General features: G+C 51.8%; 1 protein-coding gene across 6 annotated transcripts in view; it reads right to left on the reverse strand.

Moving 5' to 3' along the window:
- The window catches only part of LOC122384330 (probable 2-oxoglutarate dehydrogenase E1 component DHKTD1, mitochondrial), a 41,319-nt gene that overhangs the window by 1,849 nt on the left and 11,541 nt on the right, over window positions 1-27,929 (reverse strand). For all 6 annotated transcript variants that reach the window (XM_043371649.1, XM_043371650.1, XM_043371647.1 and 3 more), the window contains 4 exons: window positions 23,154-23,285; window positions 21,918-22,109; window positions 9,547-9,735; window positions 294-379 (listed from right to left, as the gene is read on the reverse strand). In XM_043371649.1, coding sequence (XP_043227584.1) covers window positions 294-379; window positions 9,547-9,735; window positions 21,918-22,109; window positions 23,154-23,285 — 599 coding nt within the window. The remainder of the gene's footprint in view (window positions 1-293; window positions 380-9,546; window positions 9,736-21,917; window positions 22,110-23,153; window positions 23,286-27,929) is intronic.

Genomic DNA, 27,929 nt, shown 5'->3' on the forward strand with positions numbered 1-27,929 from the left:
AGCAAACACGGTCAGCTCATCCTAAACTGCAGTCAGCAGTACAAACATAGCGGCCCGGCCCGGGGCCTGGCCGGCGCCAGAGAGTGGCGGGGGTCCGTGGAATCGTACCGGTCCAAAAGCGGAAGGCTCGTCCGCAGAGGTCATGACAGGGGTCGCTGGGTCAGCCGGCGGCTTCAGATGCTCAGAACGTACCGGGGAAAGGAGGGAAAGTGGGGAAACCAGTTCGGAGTCGAACGATTCCAGTATCCCAGCCACTGATCGGGAGGGACTGATGACGCTGAAGTCTTTCTTACCTTGGTGGCACACAGGTTGTAGAATCGCGGCTGAACAAAGGTCCACGCTCCCTGGTTCCTGTGCTCCTCCTGGCTCCAAATAAACTCTGCAACAGAAAGCAGGAACTTAAAACTCAACAACGGGACAGGTAACAATCGAACAAGGATCTCAATCTACAGCATTCAGATGTAAAAACAAACAGCGCTGAGTAATGCCCCGGCAGGCATACCTTGAACCGGTCACATCGGTAACAGTAGTGACACTTTATCCCCATGAGTAAGCAGCCACATGCACCCGTTCCGCAGTAAATGGGCGCCGGTGACTCACACCCGGGGTTTCGGCAACCCGGCGCGTCAGGGACGGCACACGACACACGCCAACGCATCCGAGCAAGGACGGAGGCGGCGGCGCCGGCCTGCGGTGGCGGTCGGCGCCGCCAGGGAAGGGTGCGGGCGGCCGCCGACGGGGGCGGCGGCGGCGGGTGCGGACGGCGGCGGGGGCGGCGGCGGGGGCGGAGGTCGGAGTTGTCACTCGGCCGAGTCAGCTGGCCGTGCGCCCGTCCACCTCATCGCTCCGTCATGATGATGTGTGCGTCAGTGACGAGGCCGGCGCCGCCAGCCAGGCGCGCACCCACGCCGCTGGCACGTGCCCGCCTCGGGTCACATTCCGACCCGCTCCTGAGCCCCACCCCGCCTTCAGTGACTGTCTGACCTCTGGTCATTAGAGCTCATGTCTCCGACCCCGACCCGGCCTCCGAGACAGTAACCTCAGTGGAAAATCACTGCCCTGCAAAGCGACCCGACGAGCCCAACAACAAACAGTGGCGGTGCAGAGGCCGACCCACGGAGATGAGGTCGAACCGGCGCCCCGTGCATTCCTCCGTGACATAACGCCGTCGCTGTGAGGTCAAAGTTCGGGGAAATGACCCGCTCGAGGGGCGTACCCGCGCGGCCGAGTCGTGTAAGCATAAACACACCCTATAAGGTGGGGGAGACCCCCCAATACCGACCGGAAACCAGGTCATAGACCGCGGACTGACTGCACGGTCGGTTACTATAACATTTCACAGAGATAACACTGAAATCAGACTTGAGTCCTAACCGTCAAAAACAAACGTAGCAGTGAAATAAAAGACTGACAGTAAAACAACCATACAGATGTTATCTTGAGATGATGTTTTTTCGTACTCCAGCGTAGATGGGTAGCCATACGGCTTCCACGGTTGACAGTGATGACATCAGTCATCTTTTGCAAACTCGTTAAAGATTTGGGCTGCACGGGGATTCGAACCCCGGGCCTATCCAAAGGCCCGGGGTTCGAATCCCCGTGCAGCCCAAATCTTTAACAAGTTTGCAAAAGATGACTGATGTCATCACTGTCAACCGTGGAAGCCGTATGGCTACCCATCTACGCTGGAGTACGAAAAAACATCATCTCACGCTCTCAGTCTCAGCGGATAAAAACAACACCTAAGATGTTATCTTGCCAATAGGTATGTTAAAGGAAATAGTTCACTTTTTAACATGGGTTTTGAACTGGAATAGCAGTTCCGTAGCTTGGGCTGAGACGAGCATAAATCAGGAGCTTTTACAGCCCAACGATCACCCTAGGCAAAGATATTCTATTTCTCGTCCCGAAAAAGGTGTCTTGCGTTGAGGATGTGTGCCTTGCATATATTTCCATCCAGTATGAAAAGAGCATGGGTCCCGAAAATTCTTCAGAAACTAGAGAAATTATCTACGAGAACTCTAGAGAAATTCTCGTACTGATCAATTAGGACATTCAGGGGAACATTATCAGATCGAGCAGATCGCCCAAATGCCGGTGGCTGCGATAATTTCTCTGTTTCTGAAGAATTTTCGGGACCCATGCTCTTTTCATACTGGATCGCTTGTGCCTTACAGAAACTGAAAAGTTCTTCCTATATCAAAATATAGAAAAAAAATATTTTGTTATAAAAAGGTTTTATTTTCTTTGCTGATTATTTTGAACATAAAAAATAATAAATTGTTGCAAAAAAAAATAATTTCGTGAAAGTGAACTATTTCCTTTAACTGGAAGCTTCCAATGCCAATGCAATCATATTTGGTAGAACTTGGGTAAAACAGTCACTCCGTTCACTGCGTGCGCTGACTGTCGGCGTGTGTGCAGGACTTGTCAGCCTGTCCAGCACATACTGACCAGTCAACCAGCTGACAGACACGGAATTCGATATTTTTTTCCTACTCGAACTGCGACGCACTAGAGCTAGAGCTAGACCTGCTCCGATTTCGTCAGTGGCAGCTGGCAGTAGCGAGTGTTGACAATGCAGCCTGCCAGGTTGAGTCCAAAACTGTTTCGAAAACATCCTAAACTAAGCATAACAGACAGCGTGTCCCAATCCCAAGCTCGGGGTTCGATGGTCATAAGACGAGATCCAAGATAAAAAGGAAACACGTGGTAATATAACGGGTGTAAAACATAAAAATGCGAAGATCAAACATACCGTAAAGTGGGGCTATTTGAGACAGTGGGGCTATTTGAGACAGCATTTAAAATCGCTATAAAATGAAGATCGCTTGATTTTTGTGTGATATTTTTGCTCAGGGAGGTGTGGAATCGAGCAGTGAATCGCCTGAGCAAAAAATTAAGCATAAATTTTAAGTGGTTTTTGTTTTATAGCAATTTTAAATACTGTCTCAAATAGCCCCACTGTCTCAAATAGCCCCACCTTACGGTAGCTAGTCGCAAAAGGATGGTCCATAGACGGCAACCAAACACCTCAGCATCATCAGCCAAACTGCAGGCGTTGCACAGTGGGCCAAGCCGAACAGCTAAAGCAGTGAGCAAGCGCCTTGTCCGAGCAATGAGAAAGATGTACGAACAGCCACACCCAGCTGGAAGATGTTGCATTGTGCTGAATGCTGATGCAGCATAGCCCCGCCTGACCCAGAGAGGAGCGCCGAGCCTCACTCTAGCGCCCCGGGCGGCCGCGGGGAGGAGGGGGGTGAGGTGTCGGCATAGGTCGTGACCTGGGGACCCGCTGACATTCAGGGAGCGGGGCATCTGTCACCCCAGTCGGACCGCAGTCCCAAACTGTCCTGGCACCTGCTCCAAATGCGACGTTAGTTCGTGCATGAGTTCTACGGAGCCGAAATAGAATATTCATGAGAATCCCGTCCGGCAAGATGTTCGTCAACATCACGAGAATCAGGCCACCGGTGCACAACTCAGTAAGACAGTACTGACGTCAGCACAGCCGGATAGTTTGGTAACATTTCCATACGGGGCCCAGATCGGACAGGCATAAGCCCATGAATGACGGCAATAGGCACGTGCTGGGTGAGCTCGGTACACGAACCCATCACACCGCCCCAGTCTGTGGTTTTCCTTCTGGTACACAAGATCAGCCGGAGAGGGAACCTGCTGCGCACTCCTGAGATCCCACCTCCATAATACGATCACTCGGTGAGATGTGGTCCATTCGTGAGACGCGCCCTCGCTATCGGACCTCCGATCGTGGCAGCAGGAGGGGAGAGTGTGTGAATCCGGAGCCGTATCCGACCGGCTGAGGACGGCTGCTAGCGCTGACACAAACAGCGGCCACGGAACACGCTCCAGCAGCGATATCAGGTCCGACCGCATTCCGGGAAACGATCGGAGAGGGATGGACAGGAGCATAATTCATGGCCATGAAGCCGTCCCTAGAGATGCGTGACGCCATGACGGGTAGCGGCGCGTGGCGCCCACCCTCCAGGACCAGGGTCGCGCCTCGAGGTCAGCTCGTGCGTCACACACGAGTTACTAACTGCAAAATGCACAGCGGAATATTGACTGGGACAGCAACAAACGCTCAACGTACTGCTAATCAGATTGGCTTCTCCCAGCAGGCCAGCAACAACGTAGTTATGTAAATGAATCGCAATTGGAAACTGGACTTCCGAATAGGCAAATATGTACGTAAGCTAGTCCTAGTCTGAAAATGAATGGTTACTGCCGATGCCGTTGTAAATGCATGCTAAAGAATAAATTTAAAAAAAAAAACACACACACAACAATCAGGCAATATGTGGCAATGGTACGTAGGACACCTACTGCTTGTTGCATTCATGAAACTAGCCACCCCAGAAACTTTTGAAACCCAGAGTGCCCTGAACCAGCCAGTTCACCGCGCCGGTTGTTAACCACCGCTGCCCCTCCACCAGCCCACAGCCCCGGGGCGGGCCCGGCGGCGGTCGCTCGCCGCCCGTCAATTTGCCCTCGGGCAGTGACCCGGCCGACCCCGGATCCGCCAATGACTGCCGGCGGCGGCCGCGTCTCCGGCCGGCCGATGGGCCCCCGAGGAGGTCAGAGTGTCGAGTGGAGTGCAGAGATGTGATTAGCTCGGCTACTGGAAGCCTGCAGCCGCCAGTCAGCTCAGGGGCGAACACAACGGCCGGGCAGGCGGGCGGAAAATGAGGCATGACGGGTGTGGTCGGCGATAAACCAGTATCCACGCTGCTCTATCACCGTGACCGCGTGTTGCTATGCCGCAATGTCCCGACAGGTCACACCAAATGAACCGTACGCATAGCAACCACCCTTCCTTTCGGTCAAACTAACTTTTGAAACGATTCCAAGCCAATAGCCATGCCTCTGTAGTCACCATGGCCATTTGACAATCTCTGCTTCGAACAACGTTGGCGAGTATGTACAATGCGCCAATAACAAGGAAAACCTTGATTGAGGTGCGGCAGGCGACGCACACCACTCCTGCTCGTCACGCATTGCGCAGGACCGAGTGACGCAGGGACGGCCCCGACCATCCGCGGGCACTGGACATTGCCCGTGACGCTGCATTGCGATCACGGAAGGCAGCCCGATAGCGCCCTGTGCCGGCGTTTCCTCAGAGGCGGCGGTTATGGAAATCCTCGCTCCCACTTTCCCTATTCTGCGTAAATGCTTGGAATGACTACGCAGTGCAAGTTTTGGACTTCTGGTTTGGATTTGACGGCTAGCCAAGGTGAATTTGGAGCAGTTTTGCCATACGTTCGAGACTATTCATCGTATCCAAACATAATGAGATAGTTGAGCGGACAGACACTTCATAAGCAGGCAAAGTTCTCAAAAGTTTAAAGTTCTCTCAGAGGATCCTGGAACACTGCGAAAACAGTCCCTCCTGCTACTACATACAAGGGAGCTACAAACTTATACCAATGACTACGACACCACGCCAGGCGAAATAGCAGTCGTTCGGCGCCCGCCTTCATGGCGGCTCCCGACTGAGCTGGTCTGAGATCGGTTAGATGATGGCGTTCCAGCGTTGATGAGTCCAGTCAGCCGGATGTGCCCAGCTGTGAACACCTCATAACTTCGGCTCCAAACTACGCCGCGACACCAGAAATTTCCAACCAAGAGGTGTGAAAGCAGGAGTTGCTCAACAAGCCTGACTAACACGAGTTCGGATTTTCGTAATTCATAAACACAACAAATTCGATCTAAATCGAATGCAAAAGGGAGCAACTTCAATTCATTCATTTTTACGCATCAAAACAAAACATAAATCACATTTTAAATGCCTCTGCACTGATCTGGACTACATTTTGCTAAATTAGGCCGAAACCTATGAACATTGAACGCTGCATCCGGGTCAGTTTCATTTTGCAGCATGACCAGACAGACGGACCCCTGGTCCACCTGTCAGTGACGCTCCCTGCACCTGTCACGTCCGCTGACGTCACGGCGGTCCGTGACGGGTCGTCACGGGGTCACGCCCGTCACCAGTACCCTGCCGTCACGTCCGTCAAAGGACCGTGACGGTGAGCCGCTGACAGCTCTCCCTACATCCGTTGTCCGTTTGTCACAACCGTCACAAACAGCCGAGTCGATGTCGTCGCCCCATGTCACGGCTGTTTACAGCGGAACCGTCCAGCGTTCAATTTACGGCAAACACGGCTCCAATGCACGGTGCACCAAACAGGTAGTACGGACGTCATCCCTTCAACTCGCTGCTACCTATGACGGCAGCGTGACATCGTGTGAGGTCATCAGAGGTGCGATCTCCGTCACCTCGCTCCTCGTCAATAACTGATCGATGCATTCCATCCCCTACGACCCCGCTCGCGCCCCTAGCAATAACACTCCGCTCACTAACGGGCCATCGCGGAAAGCGCCCGGACCCGAATTCGCCCACCGCTGCGAGTCCGTCAACATGCGCAGTTGACCACCGGGCTAGCAGGAAGGTCTGTCCAGCCTACAGACGGCGCGCAAAAACCGTATATACGGTCCCAGAATATCGGTGCAGCCAGGGAAAAACCGCCATCTACAAATGGCCTGTTTTGGGTGTGCGGCGTCGATAAGATATCCGTCAGCGGTGGCGCCGGCCTGGCGTCTGGCTGGCGGTCCAGCGGCCCCTGACAGCGTTCCCAGGGCGCGGTGACGGTTCGTGGCGGGCGGACAGGCCGGCGCGGAGCTGTGGATCTCAGTCACATCGTGAGAGCGTGGTCCGTCCGGCGGCCTAACCGGCCCCATGTCGTCACCGGGGGTGCGGCCGACATCTCCGAGCAGCGGAGAGCAGTCACTCCGACACGGCCGAACCAGTTCACCGCTCGGGGAGCCTCACACGGGCCGGCCTCAGCGCTGTCCGACGTGGGCCGGAGGGGCCACTCAGGAAGAGGGACATCTCATTCCTGACCAGAGCGGGCGGAGGATCCACAAGGGGAGACGGAAAAGAGCACATGTCAGACCCGCTTTCCAGCCCTCCCGGCAGACTGCTGAGACCACAGCGGGTAACGGGATGGTGTGCCGTGGTCGCGCCAGCCGCACTGACATAACGGCGACAGCGCCTGATGCCGGCTGACGTTTGATTCAGGTTTGTGGATAATCGATGTCGCTTCAAGGCCAGTCCTTGCCGAAAGGCCCCCAGAGCTGGCTTGGGCCACCTGTCAAACGATGCTGTAACCGGAGAGAACCATTAGCAGTAGTGACGTCAAAATACCAATAATGCTGACGGATGTAGCGCTGCTTTATCTGTGTCATACGTGTAAAAGGCCACAGTGACAGAGGTTTTGCCCATAATGGTCGGTGACATGCGCAATTCACAGGAAACTGACGACAGATTTCGCATTATATCAGCCATTATGCAGCCCAATGCCAGGCCCCGCATTACACGCATGTAGCATTGTAACATACATGTAACCTCCGTGTGCTAAGGCATGACACAAGGCTACGAGACGCAAAGCCACTCTACCAACGCCCAGCGCCGACTTTGAAAGAGACAGACTTTGCTGCTCTGTAAGATAACTCCGAGGCTACCTGGACGGTTCGTGAGAAAACGGACCTTCAAAGTTCGAGTCATGCTCATGCTCCCGACACTGTCATCACCCTTTATCTACTATGCAGACAACCTTTAAGATTTTCAAAGGCCGCCTCTCTGCGCCGTGGGACGAAACGAGCCCTGCAGTTGTGTGATGTGTGGCAATATCCCGCAGTTTCTGCACCTTTGCAGCCTCCCACCGGGTCCCCTGGCGGTGCCCCCGGCAGACGGGACATCTGCTCGGTTCCCACAACTCGTCACGGGCGCCGCAACTGTCTCGGGCGCGCCGCAATGACTCAGACGCGCCGCCGCTCGCCGCGCCCGGTCATCTCTGCCCTCAGGGTGAGGAGGGCCGGGCCGGCGGCCGTGGGTGTCTGCCCTCCCGGTCGGCCACCCTGCCCTGCCACAACCAGCTGGCAGCCAGAATGGAAAATATTGATTAACATCTGACACGCGCTACAGTAAACGCTCGATATATGACGTCAAGACGAATCACTTTGCGTAAATCTTTGATGAAAACCATTTGAGCAGGTTGACATGTCAAATAACTTCTAAGGTAAACAATTCCTGTGGTATTTCTGCAGGCACGCAACTACGGCCTTCTTGAACACAGTGCATCCAAGCATTCCGTTACACTGTTACGCATTTTCGTCATTGTTTTGAAGACGCCAGTTTCGTAACCGGGCCGCCGCTGGCCGTCGCTGCGCGTTCGTTGCCCCGTGCTCGTTCACCTGGCTGGACAGGCGGTCACCTCAGTCCAGCTGGGGTGGGGGGGGGGGGGACAGATGGTCTCCGTGACCGCGCTGGACGCAGGCCCGTCACGGAGAGGTCATAATAGCCAGCCCGCCACCCGGCAGATGTGCATCAATTAGCTGCAGCGGCGCGTGCAGCCTGCGCGTGCGGCCGATAGCTAGAGTCCGGCCAGGAGAGGACGGCTCAGAAACTGGGGGATTAGGTGACCAGAAGTGGTGGAATTGCGCGCAGGTTCGTGCGAGTGGACAAACGCGTTAATTAGTGGCCACATGTGCGATAAATAGCTGAATGTATGACAGCCGACATAAGATATCCAGCTAGTGACTGATAATGCAGTAGGCAAGACACAAAAACCGGATAACTGACGTTACATAATCGTATTGAACTCACAGAAACTGAAAAATTGAATTTGAGCTCGCAACAATCACAGGTATCGTCGGATACGCATCATTTATCAAAGCGTATGACGCAAACCGCAAACGTTTCACTAGGAAGCTAATGGGGAGCGGCCATTCTCTAGTTGCATGATCTGCCAGGATATGCGCCTCAGTTCTGCCATAGTTTGCGCAAGCCGAGTGGCTACCTTTCAACTTCTACGCTTTCTTGGATTCATGAGCAATGGGCATTCCTCCTATGAGCTTTGATCCAACATTCCTGCTTACCGCACTGTCTGGGTATGTGTACCACGACGACGCTAGTGTTTGCTGCGGTGTGTAACGGCATCTCTTGCGTAACGTATGCGTCTGTTTAGCAAGCTCCTTCCCTTGCACTAGTAAGGTGCATAACATTAGCATTTCTTCTTACAACCTGCCCAACCACAGAGGTAAGTCCCAGTAGCCAGCTCGCCGTGCATACGACTCTCTTGGGCTCTTGGCTCAGATTCACTTCTAGTCCAGAGTAAATTCAGTTATGCCAGCTTGCCATCTAGCATTGTCTAAGGTAAATCATATCGCCGAGGTCTTGTAATGCCTTGCCGGTATTTGTGTCGAGTACGAGTTGTTGTTCATTGAAACTCATGGGAAAAAAGAAACAGGAACCGGCCCAGCCGGTCGCCGGACCAAAATCAGATACGCGACAACATGAATCTTAACGATGAACTTACTTGCTATCCCACCGGCGAACAAAAGTGAACAAATGTAGTCCGTGTAAGCCCCGCCTCGCCTAGCCGTCGCTGTTTCATGACTCCCCCCCCCCGCCCTCCTCCCGTCGCCCCCACCACCCCTCTGCCCTAAGTTTGCGGTACTCACTGGTCGCCTTGCTGTATTTCTCCCTGATCTCGTTCAGCTGCAGAGTCGGGAATGGTGTCAGCTGCTCCAGCCGTACGATAGCCACATCAGACCGCTTGGCCGCCGCCCGCTCGGCAGCCAGCGCGTAGTAGTGCTTGCCCGAGCAGAAGAGCACCGTCCGCACCTGTTCCGCGCTGGCCGCCGGGTCATCTGAGGTCACATCGTAACGGGGGGAGGGGGTCAGTCCGCGGCAGGTCACCGGCCTCAGAAATGACGCACTAAGCAGGAAACAATGAACTCTGCAGTTACCCACGGGCAAAGATTGTGAAATCTCTGTTATTGAGGAAGCAAAACATCACATAAAATATGTACGCGTATAGAGAGGACTGACGTATGTTCAGATCTGCTTATCTACCGTTAGTTGAGGGCGGGGCGGTAGCCATCATTACGTAATTAGGCTCGGTCGGCGCACAACGCAGTGGGTCGGCCCATGCCGCTCGCCGTCCGGTTTCCGCGGAACAGAGTGACGTGACACACAGAGTCACGTTCAAGGCTGGTGGAAAGGGCAGTCGGGAGCGCTCTGCGGTCAACCGCCGGCCACGGCTCCCGTCAACACTCACGGCCGATTTTCGATCACGAATAGGGCTTTCGCCGCGGCATTCAGCCGAGGTGAGGATAGTTTGCCGTGAAATACTTTCTCTTTCGCGTCAGGCACATCAAGAGTATTTAGTTGGAACCGAAGCAATATTTACGAGGGTCGTGACGCTATTATACACAACACACCTATAAAGCCAAAACCACTATCTGCACAATATCAGTATTGCATAAGATGTTTCGTAATAAATAAGGAATAACGGTTCTGTCCTAACAATGGAATAGTACCAGAACATCCCATGACGAGTCCCACTGTCACGAAGTGCCCTACACAAGCAACGGCCGATTTCAATGGAGTGTCACGAAGTGTCCAGCACAGACCCGGCCGGTTTCAATGACAAGTCTCTCCAACACATGTCCCTGGTCGTGTCCGCCCCTCACGGCGGCTCTGCGGGCGGCGCACCGGGCAGACCGGTCCCTCCACCGTGTCAACACGGCTGTGCCGCGCGCGTCATCGGCGCTCTATCAGCTCCAGGATCTGTCGGCCGCTGCTCCGGTGACGGCCGGACCGTCCACACTCGCTGCCCTGCCCGGAGACAGCCAGCGGCGCCGGGCGCAGCTGCAGGTGATAGCAGCGGCCGGCCAGCCGGCGCCGGACGACACACATGGACGGCAACGGTAAACAGTCAACAGTGAGAGCCGGCGCAGAGAAACTGTCAACAGGGCGAGCCACGAGCAAGACTCCGCGAAAAGCTAACAGCACGAACCAGATACAAGGCGCAGCTAAAAAACCAACAGCGCGGCTTGGGCTCAACAAAACACCAACAACAAACAGCGCGAATAGGGGGGCGGCCCAGTGACACCTGGAATAGCATCTTATTCAGCTTGATGGCGTCAACAACACCACCTCTCTCAGAGGGGAGCGAAGCGCAGTTCCTAACGTGGTGCGACCTCGTGAGGTGCCAAAAGTCCCGGCACTCATATATCAGCGGCTGTTTGTGGATCCAATCCGCGCCACTTTCAGAACAGGTACTGCGCGGAGGACCTGCGCAGACGAGTCACGCTCGCCGCGGAGGAATTTCACCGCCGGCGCCATGGTCTAAACTGGGCTCTGGAACGGCGCACGGACCATGTGACTCGGCGGGCTAATAACACCCGGGCCGGGCCGGGCCGGGTCGGTGGTGACGTCACACCAGATGACGCACGACGCCCCGCCCCCCGTCGGCGCCGACGGCCAAGTTTTCACAGCGCCGACGCGAGTCAGTGTTTCTCCGGCCGGAAGGCGCCTCACGCAGGGTCGCATTCCTTTGGCGCTGTGAGAGGAGCCGCCGGCGCCGCCGCCGCCGAGGCCAGACGAACCAGTCACCCGGCGCTTCCGGAGACACATTAGACGCGCCCACTTGTCTCAGAGATGTCTCACTCGTTCTGGCCAGCCAGCTCACTAACTGTTATTGCTACTGCAAGCTGCAAGGGTCGGTGGGCTGGCGGTCGAGCCATGCATCTTATGCAGCTGGCGGGCCTTCCCACCCCCTCAGTCTCCCGCTCAGGGTCAGTCAGCGCGTGCAGAGGACAGTTCGAGTGAGGCGGACCCAGTGCCCGGACTGGGGGCGCCCGAGTCACGGCGGCGCGTGCGACAGACGGAGGCGCTGCGCTGACCATATACTGCAGGGCATGTCCGCTGCTCCGTCTGAACCGTACCGTTAGCAGGACAGTGCGAGCGACTGCCACCGCCGCGACGCCGAGCGCTCAATGGCTTCTACAGAAATAAAAACAACGACAGACAGTGGACTGGCGCTGTTGGCGAGGCCATACAGGGAATCAGAGGGAAAACCGGCCGAGAAAAACACTCAGTCGATATTTTGATGAACCTTGACTCATGTCTGAAAAGATTCTTGACGCTTTTTGAAGGCTCGCAACACAGGCATTAAAGTCAAACTGAACAATAATACCTGGGCAGAATATGGCTTTATCGATGCTTGTTTATTGTCATGTTTACGTTCCCACCAATACCGGTGGTGAGCCGGAAACAGTCACACAATAAACGCATATCAATGCATCGCTTGACTCGTGGTCGCATGTCGCGCTGTTTGTTGAAGCTAATTCGTTCAAAGAAACGACCTTTGTGTCTGCACACGCAATCTCTCTTCCAGACTTCCTTGAGCATGAAAGGATAGTTAATGCTGAAAACTTAACGACCCGCGAGCATACACGTGGTTCTTACAGGCGATAAGGCTGACCGTAATCAGTCGGTGTGGCAATCATCTTGTTTAGACTTTCCATGACCAAAGTTTATATCATCAAAATCGCCTCCCAAATTGTCCCACGCACAACTCCCCAACAAACTCACCTTACTTGTTAATAAACATCCATAAAACCGTAACCCAGCCCATAAGATGACCAGTCACATCCGATCAAGCTGCGTTTCAACTTTTGTCTTCAACCATTACGTGCGTACGAAATAGGTGGTCATTCAGACAGTTCATAAATATTTCACATGGACAGTTGAAGGTTGTCTGTCCGCCTGCCCGTTACACATCACCGTTAGATTTGACACCGAGAAGGGTTTCACTAACGGCTCGCTGCAGCATGCATATGTCAAACCGAGGCCCAGTTCGGGTGTTCACGCGACTGGGCCGCCGTGAGCAGCGCTGGAATTCTGCAGGAAATTTCAGACTAGTGCACCACCGTGACGGACTGGGAGGGAGCCACGAAGGGCGCACACACGGCCGACGATGGACGAACATTCCAGAGCGAAATCATCCAGCGAGACGGACGGAAGGGCTCAGATTGTCAACTATGTATGTACAGTGAGCTGACCTCCAAAGCGCTTACTCCCAACTAGAAGCTAGTTTAGGCTAAGCTGGCGTTCTGCGACACCCGTACAAATACGTCGTACCAAATCCTCGCAAATCCCCGCAAATCCCGCACGGAGCGGACTAAATCCATCGCTGGGTGACAATCCCCACGTCCGCGGCTCACAACTCAATTCCAACGCAGCTTCAGCCAGCGGTGCTGGCTGGGCTGATACCCGCGTATAGCGGGCACAGCCACCCGGGATGTTCACCTCACCCGTGGGTCGGTGCCCTTATGGGTCAGTACACCCGCCCCGCTCACCCGGGGGGGGGGGGGGGGGCTGACACCACTGCAGCCTCGTTACGGCAGTTCCGTGTTTGTGACGAGCTGCGTCCACCCGTGACGCGTAACTCGACCGTGACGATCACGCTGACCGCAGTCTCGGGGTCACAACTCCTCAGAGAAGCCGAGAAACCGCCATCGGGGATTGAGGCCTTCTCTGATCCCTATCACAGATTAATGAACAACGGTTTTTCTGGCACGCGCTGTGTGCTGACCAGATGCTAACGGTCGCCGGTAGCCGGGGAGACCACAAACCATAAACACACCTTCCCGTGTTGTATCTCGCAGCACGCGACTGTACCACGCTCGTGCCATGAACCACTGGTAATTTGGTGGTCTCTGATATCCTCTCGTGCCCCAACTCGGTCTCTCTTAGCCGCTGACCACGCGGCGCTCACCAGATGTGAAGGAGTGGAGGCACGTCAGTTTCACCACGCAGGAGCACGCTGTGACGGTCAGCCGTCGGTAGCCGTCACTGCGTGACGGCGTGACGTCACGGCATCACAACAACACACGCCGGGCCGTCACAGCACCAACTCGCCGTAACGGCGGCGTCACAGCCAGACAACAGCACGTGGGTGAGAGCCAAAACATAACGGCCTCGTATCAGCTGAGATTTTACGCCAGCGCAGCAGCTTTGTGTGACAGCTCGCAAGCCGCAAAAACTCCAAAACACCGCGCACTGTCGCCAGAGTTTGAACTTAACCAGCAACAAGACATCCCCTAGTGACGTGCGGCTAGCAAGACAACAGTCTCGTGAGTCACCGCAACTGGTCCAGCCGGTGATAGCATCGCCTCTGCCGTTATCAGAGACCCGAGTGTTGCAATGCATGAGCTGGTTTATGCCATTTATCAGGAAAACGAGATAACGGTACACTATCTCATCATCAACGGGTAGGTAAACCTTCGATGAGAACACTTGGAGAGAACAAGCCCACACGAAACCCTTGGTGAAAGCTCATGGACGTTATGACATAACATAAATCATAAATCCGGATAAAATGTGTAAATGAGTCACCCGTAATTTTGGGATCGTCCCACGATGCATGGATCCATACACAATCGTAGCGCGCATCATAGACTTATTTGCCGCAATTCCTAGCCTCCCCACAAAGACCCCTCTGTAGTTATAGAAAGACGAGCGCTCCCATCTATCACCACAATGTCGTCATTCTGGGCTGCCTCAGATAGCAGCGACCGGTCGTGAAATGTGCACGGAGGCCGCCGACCGGTGTCGGGGCGGATCGAACCGGCCAGGTCCGCTCTGTCGATCGTGACGGGGAATCGAACGTCACAGCAAGTCCGAGCGTTCTGCGCCGCATACCACCCGAGCGTCAGAAAGCATCGACCAGAGGACGTGGGTGTGAGAGGGCCGGGGGTGGCGAGGGAGGCGGTCGGTTGTGGAATTCGACATTCTGCAATTATCGCTCGCCTCCAGTGATTGATACAGCAGCGAGACGGATGTTTCGATGGGCATAATCATCAGTAATTATGCATCGCAGCAGCATTGAATGAATCAGTGCACTGATTGGCCTCACTGCAGTGAGGCCACGGGGTTTGACTGCGTCGAATATATATTACTGACCGGGCCGACGAAATTATTTGGAAACGAGGTTTGCAAAATTGACGTAGGCCCGAGTGCGAAGCACGAGGGCCGGAGTCAAATTTTGCAAACCGAGTTTCCAAATAATTTCGTACGGCTGAGGTCAGTAAGATTTTTCCTACATGCCGCATACCTGCTAAGTAGTTTCGACAGGTTTTGGTGATACTTTTATTAAATTGTTTTGTCCATAATTTCCTAACAGTGATTGCGCTACTGCTGAGTGCTGTGGATAAAGCTTTAAAGGAAATTTATAGAAGAAAATGCATCAAAACACCTTACTTCAAAAAGAATCGGGTCTGAAAATATCAACTCAGAATGGCACAACAACTAGATATCCAAGGAACGTAATGCATGAATAATTTGCCACGACATAAGAACAAGAAGAAGGTATAATAATCCTAGTGATTAAACGTAAATTTTCCAGTGCTCTTGCAAGAATCTTTTCTTTATTTATGTAATCGTACTTTGTTGATGCCCTATGGGTAATCTTTCGTGAAATACATTATATTTTCCATATTTTACATGTTTGTTTCGAGGAAAGGACTACAACTGTCAAATGATAACGCAATAACTTAGGCCCAAGGTCTCAGTAGACATATCAAACGAAGATAAGATAACAAGCGATAACGGATTTCGATTATTAGGCGCATATCTTAACATAATTTCGGCTTTGTAACCAATGCAAAATATTTCAAAACCCTTGATAAGCAAAGCAGATATTTTCTACCAAAAAATGTTAGTTTTCTAATTTTACGCGGCAAATATCATGCAATAATGATGTCAATTATACATTCCCTGTCAATTATACCTCTGGGCTAATGCGATAAACTGCATATAAACTGTAGCAAGATTACTACAACATAAGGTTGGACAGATCGTGACGTCACGGGGGCTTGGTATATTTATTTAGTATTCAACTAGACAGCCCTAGTTAAAACTATATGGAAACGAAAGCTTTTTCGTCATGTTTCAAACATCTGATTTTATGAAAGTAACAGCCGGAAATTCAAAATAGCATTTAATGCACCAGTTTTGATATTTGACGCAAACAGATCATGTAAATGAGAACAAAACAATTTAGGATAATACTAGCTCAGGTATACTGGGATAAACTATAATTGCCAGATTTCCCCAAGTGGTGCAGCTGCGACATTCATATCCTGTAAAAAGAAGCAATGCTTCATTTTATGTGCGTTTATGTGTCTCTGTTGAAGAATTTATAAATTTGTTCACCAATATTATAGCAGCATTCAGGATAAGTTCGAGGGGATCCGGAGTATTTACAAGCGCGAGCGTGCACTTAATTTTTATTGTTTACAGCACGGTTCAGATCACTTAGGTAGGTACTTTTCTCATATTATCTCGATTGCTCGAACAGTGCAAACAACAATAAAGTCATTGTGATTAATATGAAATAGCCGTAGAAGGTAACCATTTTATTTTGATAATACGCATTAAATCAAATACATGACACTTAAAAGTCTCGCACAAACGCAGGCAGCAAGGCAAGGAAGCAGTTTTCTTTTGTGAAGTGGAAAGAAAACAGAAGAAAAAAGAAGTCAGTCAACCTTATTTTAAACCCAGCAATATACCCAGCTTCGGGAAACTGTGGAAGTCGTGGAAGGTGACGCTCAAGATTATTGAAGATAGTGCCGCTGCAGACATGTGCATTGTGCATGAATCCAAGAAAATGGATCTGAGATCTGATCCCACGGATCCTGATCTCGGATCCGACGGGATCATAGATCCAGCTCTTTAATTCATGGAGAGATTCGTAGGGATCATCGATCCGAGTCCAATTTTTCGTTTGAGATCCAGTGAGATCATAGATCCTCATTTATTTTTTGTCAACATAGAAATCCCAAAAATCACTTGTTGGAACTCACAAATGTTCTGATTTAATGATTTCCAGGATTGACTGGAAGACTTACTGGAGCCGAATGCATCGTCTTTGCGCAAAACAAATACGAAGATCGAAATGGCAACCCAGAAACCCCCCAAACCACCTCTTTAACCCTCGCCGGCCGAGGGGGGGGGGGCGGGTGCCGCCCCCCATAGGGTTTTTCGCGATAGCTCCGAACACGCTGGCGATAGAGAGCTGAAACTTGGCATACCTGACCTTTGATCCAAGCCGCATCTTTTGACACCAACCGCATTTTTGGGTCAGGTCAGGTCACTGACCTATGACGTCATAAGTGAACCTCTGCACGGTCTTCAGATGTCGCAACTTCGCAACGCCCTCACTGCCAGAGGAGATGTCACAGGGAAATGAAACTTGCAGGATCTAGTATCCATTATGAGTCTCACAACTTGTATATCTCGGATTTTTCCTAAAGGTCATATAAGGTCAGGTCATTTTCGTGACCTCACCATTATAAGTCAATGGGGAAAAATTCAAACTGCTATTCTGGCGCCGGAAACGATCTCCAACTATCTCAAGCACACAGAATCGTGATTTGATGCACTCCTTGCAAGGTTAGATGCGTCACTTTTGCAATGTTGACCTTTCGTGACGTCATTTATGACGTCATCAAGGTCATATTAGTTTTTCGTCAATAATTCCCGATCAAATTGAGCTAGCGAGTCGGGAAAGCCACCAATGGACTCAGGAAGACCTGCCGAATCGAATGATATGCGACATGACCTCTTTCGACCAACTTCGTGACCTGGGGGTGCTGACCTGACCTTGACCTGAGGTCAACACCCCAAGTTGACCTGACCCGGACAAAAAGTATATCATTCGATGCGCCTGATCAAGGCGAACACGATGCTGCCAAAATCGCGGCTCTGCGGCCGTTTTTTGCGAAGTTATTCAACAAAAACTGAACCGTGCCCTGGGGCACTTGACCTGACCTCAGAGGTCACCGGTTGACCTAGGACCTTAAAATCGGGTACCAATCTCTGCGTCTCGTAACGGCGCACACGCTCGTTTTTTCCGCGACGCGCTAGCTCCACCAGGGGCGAAACGGCGAGGGGGGGTCGTACCCGCCCCCCCCCCCCTCGGCCGGCGCGTATGTAGAAAACCAATAGGTCCGGCGAGGGTTAATCCGCGCCGTGCTAGTGGTCTGAATTTTCTCGTAAGTGCTGGGTAGGGTGGGCGTTTTCACTCCCCTGTGTAGGCTTCTAGGCCACGTAAAGACACGCGGTGAGCGGCATTCGTCATAGCGTAAAAAAAATCATGAACAAAATGCATCCGTTTTTTTTTTGTCAAGTCAAAAGTCAGGTCACCAGAAATAATCGAAGTTCGCCTATCTGAACAATTACAACAAACTGGCGCATGACTCGGGCATGTTTAGATCTATACAGCGACGCAAAAAGGTGCGTCCGATAGCTCCTTTAACGCCCTTTTTGGAAAAGCTCTCTGATTTGACCTAAGCATTCACACTCAGGACAAACATAAACCCGCGCCCGGGTGGGTCTCTCAGACAACTTCTCCATGGTATAGAGGGGGCCTTTTTGGCCACACCAGGTTATCTCCAAAAGTAAGCAAGCTAGAAGACGCGGTAAAAAGCAATAGAAGCTGGCTATAAAATCTTTCAGAATTGTTATGGTCATTTTTTATCAGGTCATCGCTGAGGTGACTGGAGGTCACGAAATGTAAAATGCCTACCTATTCATGCATTTTTGTTCCCGATTTTGACAATTTTTCACAAATCGGATAATGCATTATGCAAGCTGACTCATATGCCGAATCGCGATTTCGGAGAAACACGGTCTTGAGAAATAGTAATAGTTCACAGGTGACAGGACAAAGGTCATTTGATAATTTGATCTCGAAAGATCATTTTGGAAATTTGGCTTAAGGTCAAGATGATGGCCTAACTAGAAAAGATAAGATCATGCTGCAAGTCGATCCGTGTTGTCGAGCTGAGTAAATCTAATGGGTTTTCACTCTTCTCGTAGCACTAGCATGTTTGCATGGGTCACGGTCGCAATTTGCCGATTGAGTGTGTCATGTTATCTTTCATTCGATGTTTCATTCGAGTGTTCAGTTGACTTTGGTCCAAAGGAGTCTTTTTCTTAGACAAGGTCAATTGGCGTGACCGAGTGACCTGACCTTAAGCGACTCGGGTTATTGTGATTGGCTTGATGTCGTTGTGTTATTAAATGTCCAATTTAGCTGATCTAAAAAAAAACAAATAAAATAAATCAAACAAAAAAAATGCCAGAAACAAAAACCGATAAATCGAGCCCAAAAGAGAAAAGAAAAAAAACTCATAAGTCTTCAATGGAGCCGGAAATTTTGCCATTGGTTGCTGACGGACTTGCTGACGAAACATCGTCCGTCGATCGTTTGCGAGAGGTGTCCCTTCCACTTCCGGTTGCTAGGGACTCTTGGTTGCTATGACTTACGTCATCAGGGCTTGAACTCCTTTGCCAGATAAGATTTGGTGGGGGCTGACTGTAGTTAAGAGGTCATTGCCCTGGGCAGTAAACTCGGGCAGTAAACTTTTGTTTCCTGCCCGGCCTATCAAATAACATGGCATTTTGACACCGACAGTTTCTTGGTCATAGTTTTACTGCCCGGCTCGTGCTGTGCTTAAGACATACCCCGGCATGTAGGAAAATCAAGGAGTGCCCGAGTTGCATTGTTTCCGTCGCACCTTCCTTTGTGCGATGATTTAATACGCACTGAACGGTGTAAAACAACTGCTCCCGGCAAAACAAACAATCGGCATAGTACCGAGGAGTGGCCGCGTCCTTGCGGCTCAGACTAATCCGGCGAGTTTTTCGTATCGATGTTGAATCATGTCAGGGTTGGGCGCGCCGTGCAATGCGCCGCACGGGTGACAAAAACTGACGGACGCGGTAACTGGGCTGAGAGCTTTCCACACCGCGCGTGGCCGGCCAGACAACGATCGGTTCGTGAACGAGGAATAACAACTACCGAAAGGTGCTAAGCGATGTATCCAGAACCATTAATCGCGGCTAAACGAGACATGTCAACAGCATTAATCGATAATACCTCGCTCATGCGTCACCCGAGTCCATAATAACATACGCTACGCATAAAGCATTGGAAAGACGACGTTTATTGCGAGGCCAACACAGTCGAAACGAGTCGGTCTCGATCAAAACTCCCGGCATTTGTCACACGATCTTTTTACAATTCGTCAGTCAGTCCGTCGGTTAGTTAAGTTCCCAGTCAATTCCCCATCGTTGCAGTGGGCCAATACACCGATCTATTGCTCCGCAGTCCGTCTATACAGCCCATCCGTCCACCAATCCTGCAGTCCAATACTTTGGTTCGTCTGCAGGTCCGTCGGCGAATCCCGTGGCCACCGACCGGCCGCCGCGTGCACAGCCTGTCACCGTCAGGGACAGCTACACCACTCTACCCTGTCCACCTCACTCAATGTCACACCGGACCGCATTCCCAGAACGGCCCAGCGGCCGCCGGGTCCGGTCCAACAGCCCGTCCAGCGGCTCGGCGGACAGAAATCAACAGCATGCGGACTGATCGTGATCACAGGCTGATCGCTGTGATCCGAGGCTGATCAGTGACTGAACACTGTGGTTGGAGGCTGATCAGAGGCTGATCACTGTGATCGGGTCCACCCAAATACCCAGCGACAGGCGAGTGCTGGGGCAGTGGCGCACTGCAATCCTGCACTGTGGGGGCCAGAGGGTATTGGATAGCTCCTGAGGGACAGCGCTGAGCGGTGTGCTTCCAAACTAAGCCGATCCGATGGTCATTGAGCAACCGAAGGTCAGACGTATTTTGATAAACCTCCGGCCATTACGTTTCAAAGCTCAAAAGTCAGGTCGATCTAATGCCACGTGTTCCCAATGAACTGGGTCTTTGACCAAGAATCGAATGGGGTGACAGAGACGTAGATTGTTTCAGTTTTTCATCTTACAGACGGTAAGTTCAGCTGGCTATTGATAGCCATAAGCCTCCATCAAATGACCCATTGTGCTTGGAAAAATACGTCAAGGTACTCTGAAACTGATGCCTTCGACGTGGGAGTAACTAGCTGCCAGTTGAGCACAAAAACATTGATTCCAGTCGCATACAAAAAGAAAACAAACACTAACGAAACCCGACTGTCCTGTCCGTACGTTAGCAAACGCCCCACATCCGACCCTGCGCGGCGCTAGTCTTTCTATCGAGGATGTACCGACGCCACCGGAAGGTTTCGTATCACGTCCGACATACCCAGAATACGGCCCCGCGGCCGCAGACGCCGGAACAACCTCGGATACGCCGCGGCCAAACCGCCGGAAGAAAGGGAACCCCTCCAGAACACTCCCGGAGTGCAGATTGGCAAACTGCGCGCGCAATCGCGCCAGGATTCCCGCCAAACTTCACCACATCCTTGCAGCTGTGCGCTAAGGACGGACGCGCGCAATAGTTTTGGATGTCGAAAAACCAAGTTGTGGATCCATAATATCCGGTGCCTGCGCCCCGCTGGGGGAATAGTTGGCTACTACGCACTCCGTGAAGCCTGCTTCTCTCGGTTCGCCAGCCGTCCCAGGCTCGCGCGGTTCGGCATTAGGACTAATGCATTTCGTCAGAGAATTTCCATTAGTAAAAGAGGCAAGCCAAAGTAAATCCAACAAGTTACCGTAGTTATCGATATCCTGAATCACAATTTGATCGAATTTGTGGTGATGATCTCAACTGTCTTACGCGCTGCTTTACATGTGGCAACTGACAATCATCCACTGATGACCCAGCAGTTCATTTCAACACCTTCCATCACTTTCACAGTTCTCCGCCTCACGCCCTATATCAATCAGTGACGTTTTCACTTCTCAAAACGTTCTCCCGACCAACATTATTCTGCGGCGCCGTGATTGGTCCCCTCATCTGGATTGCATCAACGTCGACCGTCTCCTAAAAAAAAACCTATAACTAAGATCCAGCGAGCCCCCCCCCCCCATCTCAACAGCTTCCCAGTGTTATTTCCCAAGTCTCACTCTCTCGATGTCAAAGTGAAGGATTTTCTCCATCTTACCTATGACGGGCAGCCAGTGAGTGCCTGGCGCCAGGTCCGCCAGAGAGCCGCCCCCCCCCCGTCTCACCAATAACTCAGTGAGTTGTCCCCCCTCTCACCTATGACGGGCAGCCAGTGAGTGCCTGGCGCCATGTCAGCCAGAGAGCTGGTGGCCTGCGGGTGCCGCAGTAGCATCTTGGGCCCCACGATCAGCAGCGGTTTGCGGAAGTTGCGCACCATCTGCCGGCGCAGCGCGTGGAAGTTCTGCGCCGGGGTGGTCGGGTTGACAATGTGCAGGTTCACGTCGTCACCTGAGAAGTGCAGTGCAAGGGTCACGGGTCAGGGGTAGATCGTAACGGTAGGCGACTGATGATTTGTCTGATGAGGTATCTTTTATTGGACTGGGTCAGACATTATAGGCGAGTTAGAGGAATCACGACATTTTAACGAATTTGCTTTTAAGAGTTGTTGTTTTGGGTTAGGGCGCGTAGCAGCTTGGCTGCTTTTAAGAGTTATCTAAGCAAGTAATTCCGTAACACATCTAGTGGCTAATTAAGCTGTCAGAGTATGAAACATAGCATTTAGGAACTAAACATAGCCTGCTTAGTCAGGATGTCAACATATCCTTAGAGCGTTCGCGTAGTCTTGATAAGTCTGTCACTGCCGCCTGCAGCTGAGAAAACCGTCACATTTAGCTCTCATGCAACTTCAGTTACCAATCAGATCAGCAGGGATTAACTGATACAATCGACAGCAGATTATAAAAAAGACAGCAGGCTTAGCCAGGAAACGGTACCATAACAACCATGAGCCCATACGAGGAACAAAAGCAGCTAACTTATCCTAAAACCGTTCCCGAATTTAAACCCAAATATTGACTGCAAATCGGGACTGATCACGACCCCGGCTCGTGCGCGCCGCGCTGACCCCAAACCACAGCCCGCGTAGGCCCCTGTTCCCGCGAACCGTGCGCTATCGGCCTGTGGTGACCCGCAGTGACCGCTGTGTCCCGGGGCTCGCTGTGGAGGCGGCCAACCGACCGCAGGCGTGGGCGGAGGGGTCGGGGCAGCGTCCGGTGGCACACGGGGGGGGGGGGGGGCGGGGCGGACAGCCAGACGGCTCAGCCGTCTCATTCTTGGGAGTAATTGGCGTAACATGAGCTGCGGTGGGCTTTCGCATGAGCCATGGGTGAAAGTAATGACTTCTGAAGAAGCAATGGGTAACAGAATACCCAGCAACGCACGAGGCGGGGAATTACGGGTATCGGTACCGGCAAAGAGCAGAGCAGCGGCACACCAATAATAATATCAGTACTTCGGTGGTCAGTGAACTTGGTGCTCCGGTCCGGTACTTACCATCGACGGCATCCTCCTTGGAGTCTGTGAGCTGCAGGAAGCGCTCCATGCGGCAGCTCGAGTGCTCCGGTCCTGTGCCGTCGATCCCGTGCGGTAGAATCATGGTCAGAGCCGACTGGTAGAGCCACTTGGCTGTCGGACAGAGCGGGTACGAGCAGGTCAGGGAGGGTGCTGCGACGGCGACGAGTACCACATAGGGTACAGGGTACACACCGAGAGGTACAGCGACTTGAAGGACAAATGTCCTTGTGTTATGCATTCCAATGCGTAACACAAAGGACATTTGTGTACTCAGTCGTGGATAACCTGAAAGGCGAAGGTTATAAGAAACATAATGTTCATGTCCCAGCACTCACTTCCTCATATTTACATAAACATGACACAATCACATTATACGTTACACAGATATCTAGGTTAAGGACTACGCTAAGGTATATGTGTGTGTTATCCGATATGACGTGCCCTGTACCTACTAACAAAAAGACGCACTAGAGTGGCGATGTCACGATGAGGCGACAACTCTGGTCTCATCACGTCACATTCACAAACAAGAATCAGTCACCTAGACATATGCATCAACACGACAGTAGAGGGCCTCTTAACAGGGTGGTAGCTCCATCACGTCATTGGAGGGGCCGCACGGGCTCCAGATACTGAGAACTGGGAGGGTAGATAGGGAAGGGGCAGGGATTTGTGTGAGGTGAAAAAGTGAGTAAGTGAGTGAGTGAGTGAGTGAGTGAGTGAGTGAGTGAGTGAGAGATTGAGTGAATGTCAGTGAGTGTGCGAGTGAGTGAGTGGACGGGCGTGTGATAAAAACGAAATGAGATATTTGACATTACCATTTCACATCTTTTGAACCATGATTATATTGAATCGTCTTCACGACCTGTTGTCCAAATAAGGGTCCACTGTGGTCTAAATAACGGTCCGAGCAGTGATTCGCCCAAGTGACATACACCACAACAATAAGGATCGGATTCTACCCGTCCCGATCGGGTCAGGTCACAATACTGCTGCGTCGTAGGACAATACCGGGTCCGGTCACACTTCCCGTACCAGTCGCCGGTATAGGCCATGTCGTAACGCGGAGACTGCGGAAGTGACCTCACTGCGGTCCAGGCTATGTGTTTTGAATGCTGCCGATGCAATAGCTGCTGGTAGTAGTCTCCCTAGTCCCTGTAAGTCGTTACAGTTACCCTGTAAGTCATGGAAAGACACTGGCGGTCATCACTTAGTCGTTTGAGGTTGTCATTGAAGGTGACTGATGGCTGTGTCACTGAATGTCAGAGGTAGTTGTCACTGCGGGTCACTTGCCGCCACTGGCGGTCACTGGTAGTCATACTCATGTCACTACATAGCGGTCACTGGGTACCTATCTATCTGCGATTGTCACCAAAGTCACTGTCGTCTGGCGGGCGTCACTCTCCGCACACAAACAGGAAGGAAAGGACGCACGCCGTTCCGGCCGGCCATTGTCAGTGTTGCCGCAGAGGTGATACGCCTCTCCCCAATGACCCCGTGTTTGTGTTTTAATTGAGCTAGCGGTGCCGGCGGGTAAAAATGATATCAGAGCCGGCCGCTCTGTTGCAGTGGGCTGGCAGACCACGGAATCGTGACCCGAACAGATGGAATGGCTCAGCTTGTCGGCAAATCTTTCAACTGATTGACCTTCGATGGCAATGGTTGTTGGTCTGTTCCCAGCAGAAAATAATGTCATATGTATATTGTATGTGATTCATTGAAACAAGAGAACCGACAACAATCATGAAGATGAGAACGATAGAATAACCAGTTCCCATATTCTCCCATACAAAGCAGTTTACCTACAGGGAAGGAAACTTGAACAAGACGTGTAAAATAAGAACAACACAATAAACATGAAGTATCGTGTGAAAGGTATGAGTCACCCTTCACTCTCCACGACTATCCAGGGCCACTGCCTTTTGAGCGATCCGTCCTTATACACAAACACAACAGTATCTTGAGACGGAAAATGTTCCCAAAAGACACCGCTATTGCACCGTTACAGGGCACATTCCTAGAGAGGGGAGGACCAGGGGGCCCACGGGGGCTCTCGCGGGGTCCTCCATCCCCCCTATCGCTCAGTCAATCCGTGTTTACATCGCGCCCGGCCCGCTCCTTACTCTACTACACGGTCACACCCCTTCTACGAACCCCGACCACCCTGCAGAATTCAACACCACCCCTCCCAGTCACGGTGATATGGCGCATCTCAGGCCCGGACATGACCACACAACACTCACCGCTGATCTGTTGGGTAATGACAGATTCGATCCCCTCTCTGTGGCGCATCATGTCACTCACCTGACCCTCCCTCCCCGCTCCTGACCAGGCACGTGCCACAATGAGCCCGGCCGCACCCGCCTAACATGGCAGCGCCGGTGTCGGCTTACCCGCGATCCGGACATGCAGCCGTGTAGGCTCGTTAGTGAGACGGACGGGGGCGCTCGGCGGACGCCCCGTGCCTATTTAGCAGTCACGATTCAGTGGCGACAACAAAGCCGCCGAAAGGATGTCGCAGATTAGGGAGAACAGTGTGCACATGGTATGTGTGACGTCATCGAGAGCGGCTCATGCTGAGAGCGGGGAAAATGGAGGATCAAACGGCCGCCGGCCACGGCAGAGCGGCCCGGTTTGAAGTGGACGGCACGACGGCAGTTTTACCGGGCCGTTCGAAAGAACTGGGTACCGTCGTGCACATACTTGCGCAGGGAAAGGTCACAAAGCCGCGCCGGTGGCCGTGAAATGATCACGGCTTAGCGAAACAAAGAAATGTGCTTTCAGGAGACCGTTCCATCTACGTATGGTGATTGAAACACCACACCAGAGCTTATGTGCACCGATTGTTTGCATGAATTAAGTCCACTCCTCGTGCTGTGCCTAGACTCTTGTTCGACAATTAATATTTTGTTCAGTTTAGGCCCAACATGCTAGATGCTAGGCCAATAAGCTCAAAAGAATAGCCACATACAATACAGATATAAGATACAGATATAAGATACTAGTTCCTGTGCCTGTCAATCGGGAGAAACCAGTCATTACTCCGTGTAAACAAGGACATTATCAGAGCGAACAGAGTTCAACATTGAGCGGAAATACAACCGGAGACAGGCATTATATGACGCAAGCAAGCATCATGAGGTAAGCATCTAAAGGTCAACAGGCCGACAATTGGCGTGGAAAGTGCCCGGGGAATGGCGGTGAAAATATGCAAAATGTAATTTCCGTCATCAAGGGAAAACGCCATCGCCGATCATTACCGACAATCAATCGCACGTCACAGGCGAATCTCTTTCACACATGGATTTGCAGTGTGATATCTCTCATATCGCACGGCCATTACACGATAAAGTAACATTTCAGAGTAGAACGCACTCTGGGCAGTGGGCAGTGATCATTGTTCATGCCCATCCCATTCATGTGTGTGTCGCAAATGTAAATGCGCAGAGATCTCAGATCAGTTCATACTATGCGGTGATCCTGCATACAGTTTTCCTTCACTAAGCTGCGCCGTCTTTACGCCTCACTTTGGTGAGCAGCTGAGGGCACTCAAGTCTATACCTTTCCAGCTTTGTAGATACCACGCGGAAGGCAGGCCCTTTTCTGTCAGAATTCAGAGGCCAGAAGAGCACCACTTACAACTGCTGAATCTGAAAACAGCTGGTTCCTGCTCCACCCACAATTCAGCTTTATTCAGCATCGAAACTGGTGCGACCACGAATAATGCAACGACAGATGAACCAATTATCCATGAATAATACACGAGTTCTTTAGTTGCATTTGAACAAACTTGCCTGTTTCAAAAATGAGCAGTATCGCGACCAAGCTCCCAGAGACTCCTCACAAAAATCTGTCTATTACGATTCGACCACACCGGCCGCCGAACCCCGGCCCGTTTTCATCATCCTCAGCGGCGCACCGAAACCGTATGACCTGACACGTCTCCTGACCTGGCCGACTGCCCGATCACCACATCACCGCCCAGACACTGGGGCGGAGAAGTCCAAACCGGACCGACCCGGTCAGTTCCGGCTCGGTCCGGACTGCGGCGCGGGTCAGACGAGGCCGGCCGATCGACCCCGGGTCATCGCTGATGTCGGGACACGCGCGGGTACTCGTATATCGGACAGGGGGGCAACAGCCGCTGGCAACAGTGAAATTACGTCATCCGAGACTTTTTTACTCGCTCCCTAATGGACGTGGTTTCACAAACTCTGCTCTGATCAATATCGCCAGGATATTGTCTGCCTAGCTGGGGGTATATGGCAGTGGGTTATGCATTTTATGGATTCATTTTGTTAGCGCCTAAGCTGCGGATTTAATAATAAAGACGTCATGCATGGGAATTTACGTGGATGGTGTTATCTGTGAAATGCAAAGTTCCTGTTTTGGTACGGCGTTGTTTCAACAGAAGCGGCTAGCGAGCTGCCTTTGTTCTTTAATAACTTGAATATTACATACTGTTACGTCAACTAATTAGCTTTTCGTAACAGAAAACAAGTGAAAAGTGAGCACCAATGCTCATAATTCAAAGAGACTTCCTTATCTACTCTTGTCAAAGTTCAGAATGATCAGTGAGCATTTGGAATACGCGCATACCACAGCCAATAAGCAAAATCCTCATTAGTGATTTTCAGTAATTTCCTTTTTTCTGTTTATGGCACTCGACGCTGGGTAAGTGCCGGGCATTGCTTTAACGACGAAGTTTATCAGGCAAATTACATAAAAATTAGCTATTATGCGCTCAAGCACCCT

Source organism: Amphibalanus amphitrite, unplaced genomic scaffold (assembly GCF_019059575.1).
Source record: "Amphibalanus amphitrite isolate SeventyFive unplaced genomic scaffold, NRLGWU_Aamphi_draft 000186F_arrow, whole genome shotgun sequence".
In the NCBI taxonomy this organism is placed as follows: domain Eukaryota; kingdom Metazoa; phylum Arthropoda; class Thecostraca; order Balanomorpha; family Balanidae; genus Amphibalanus; species Amphibalanus amphitrite.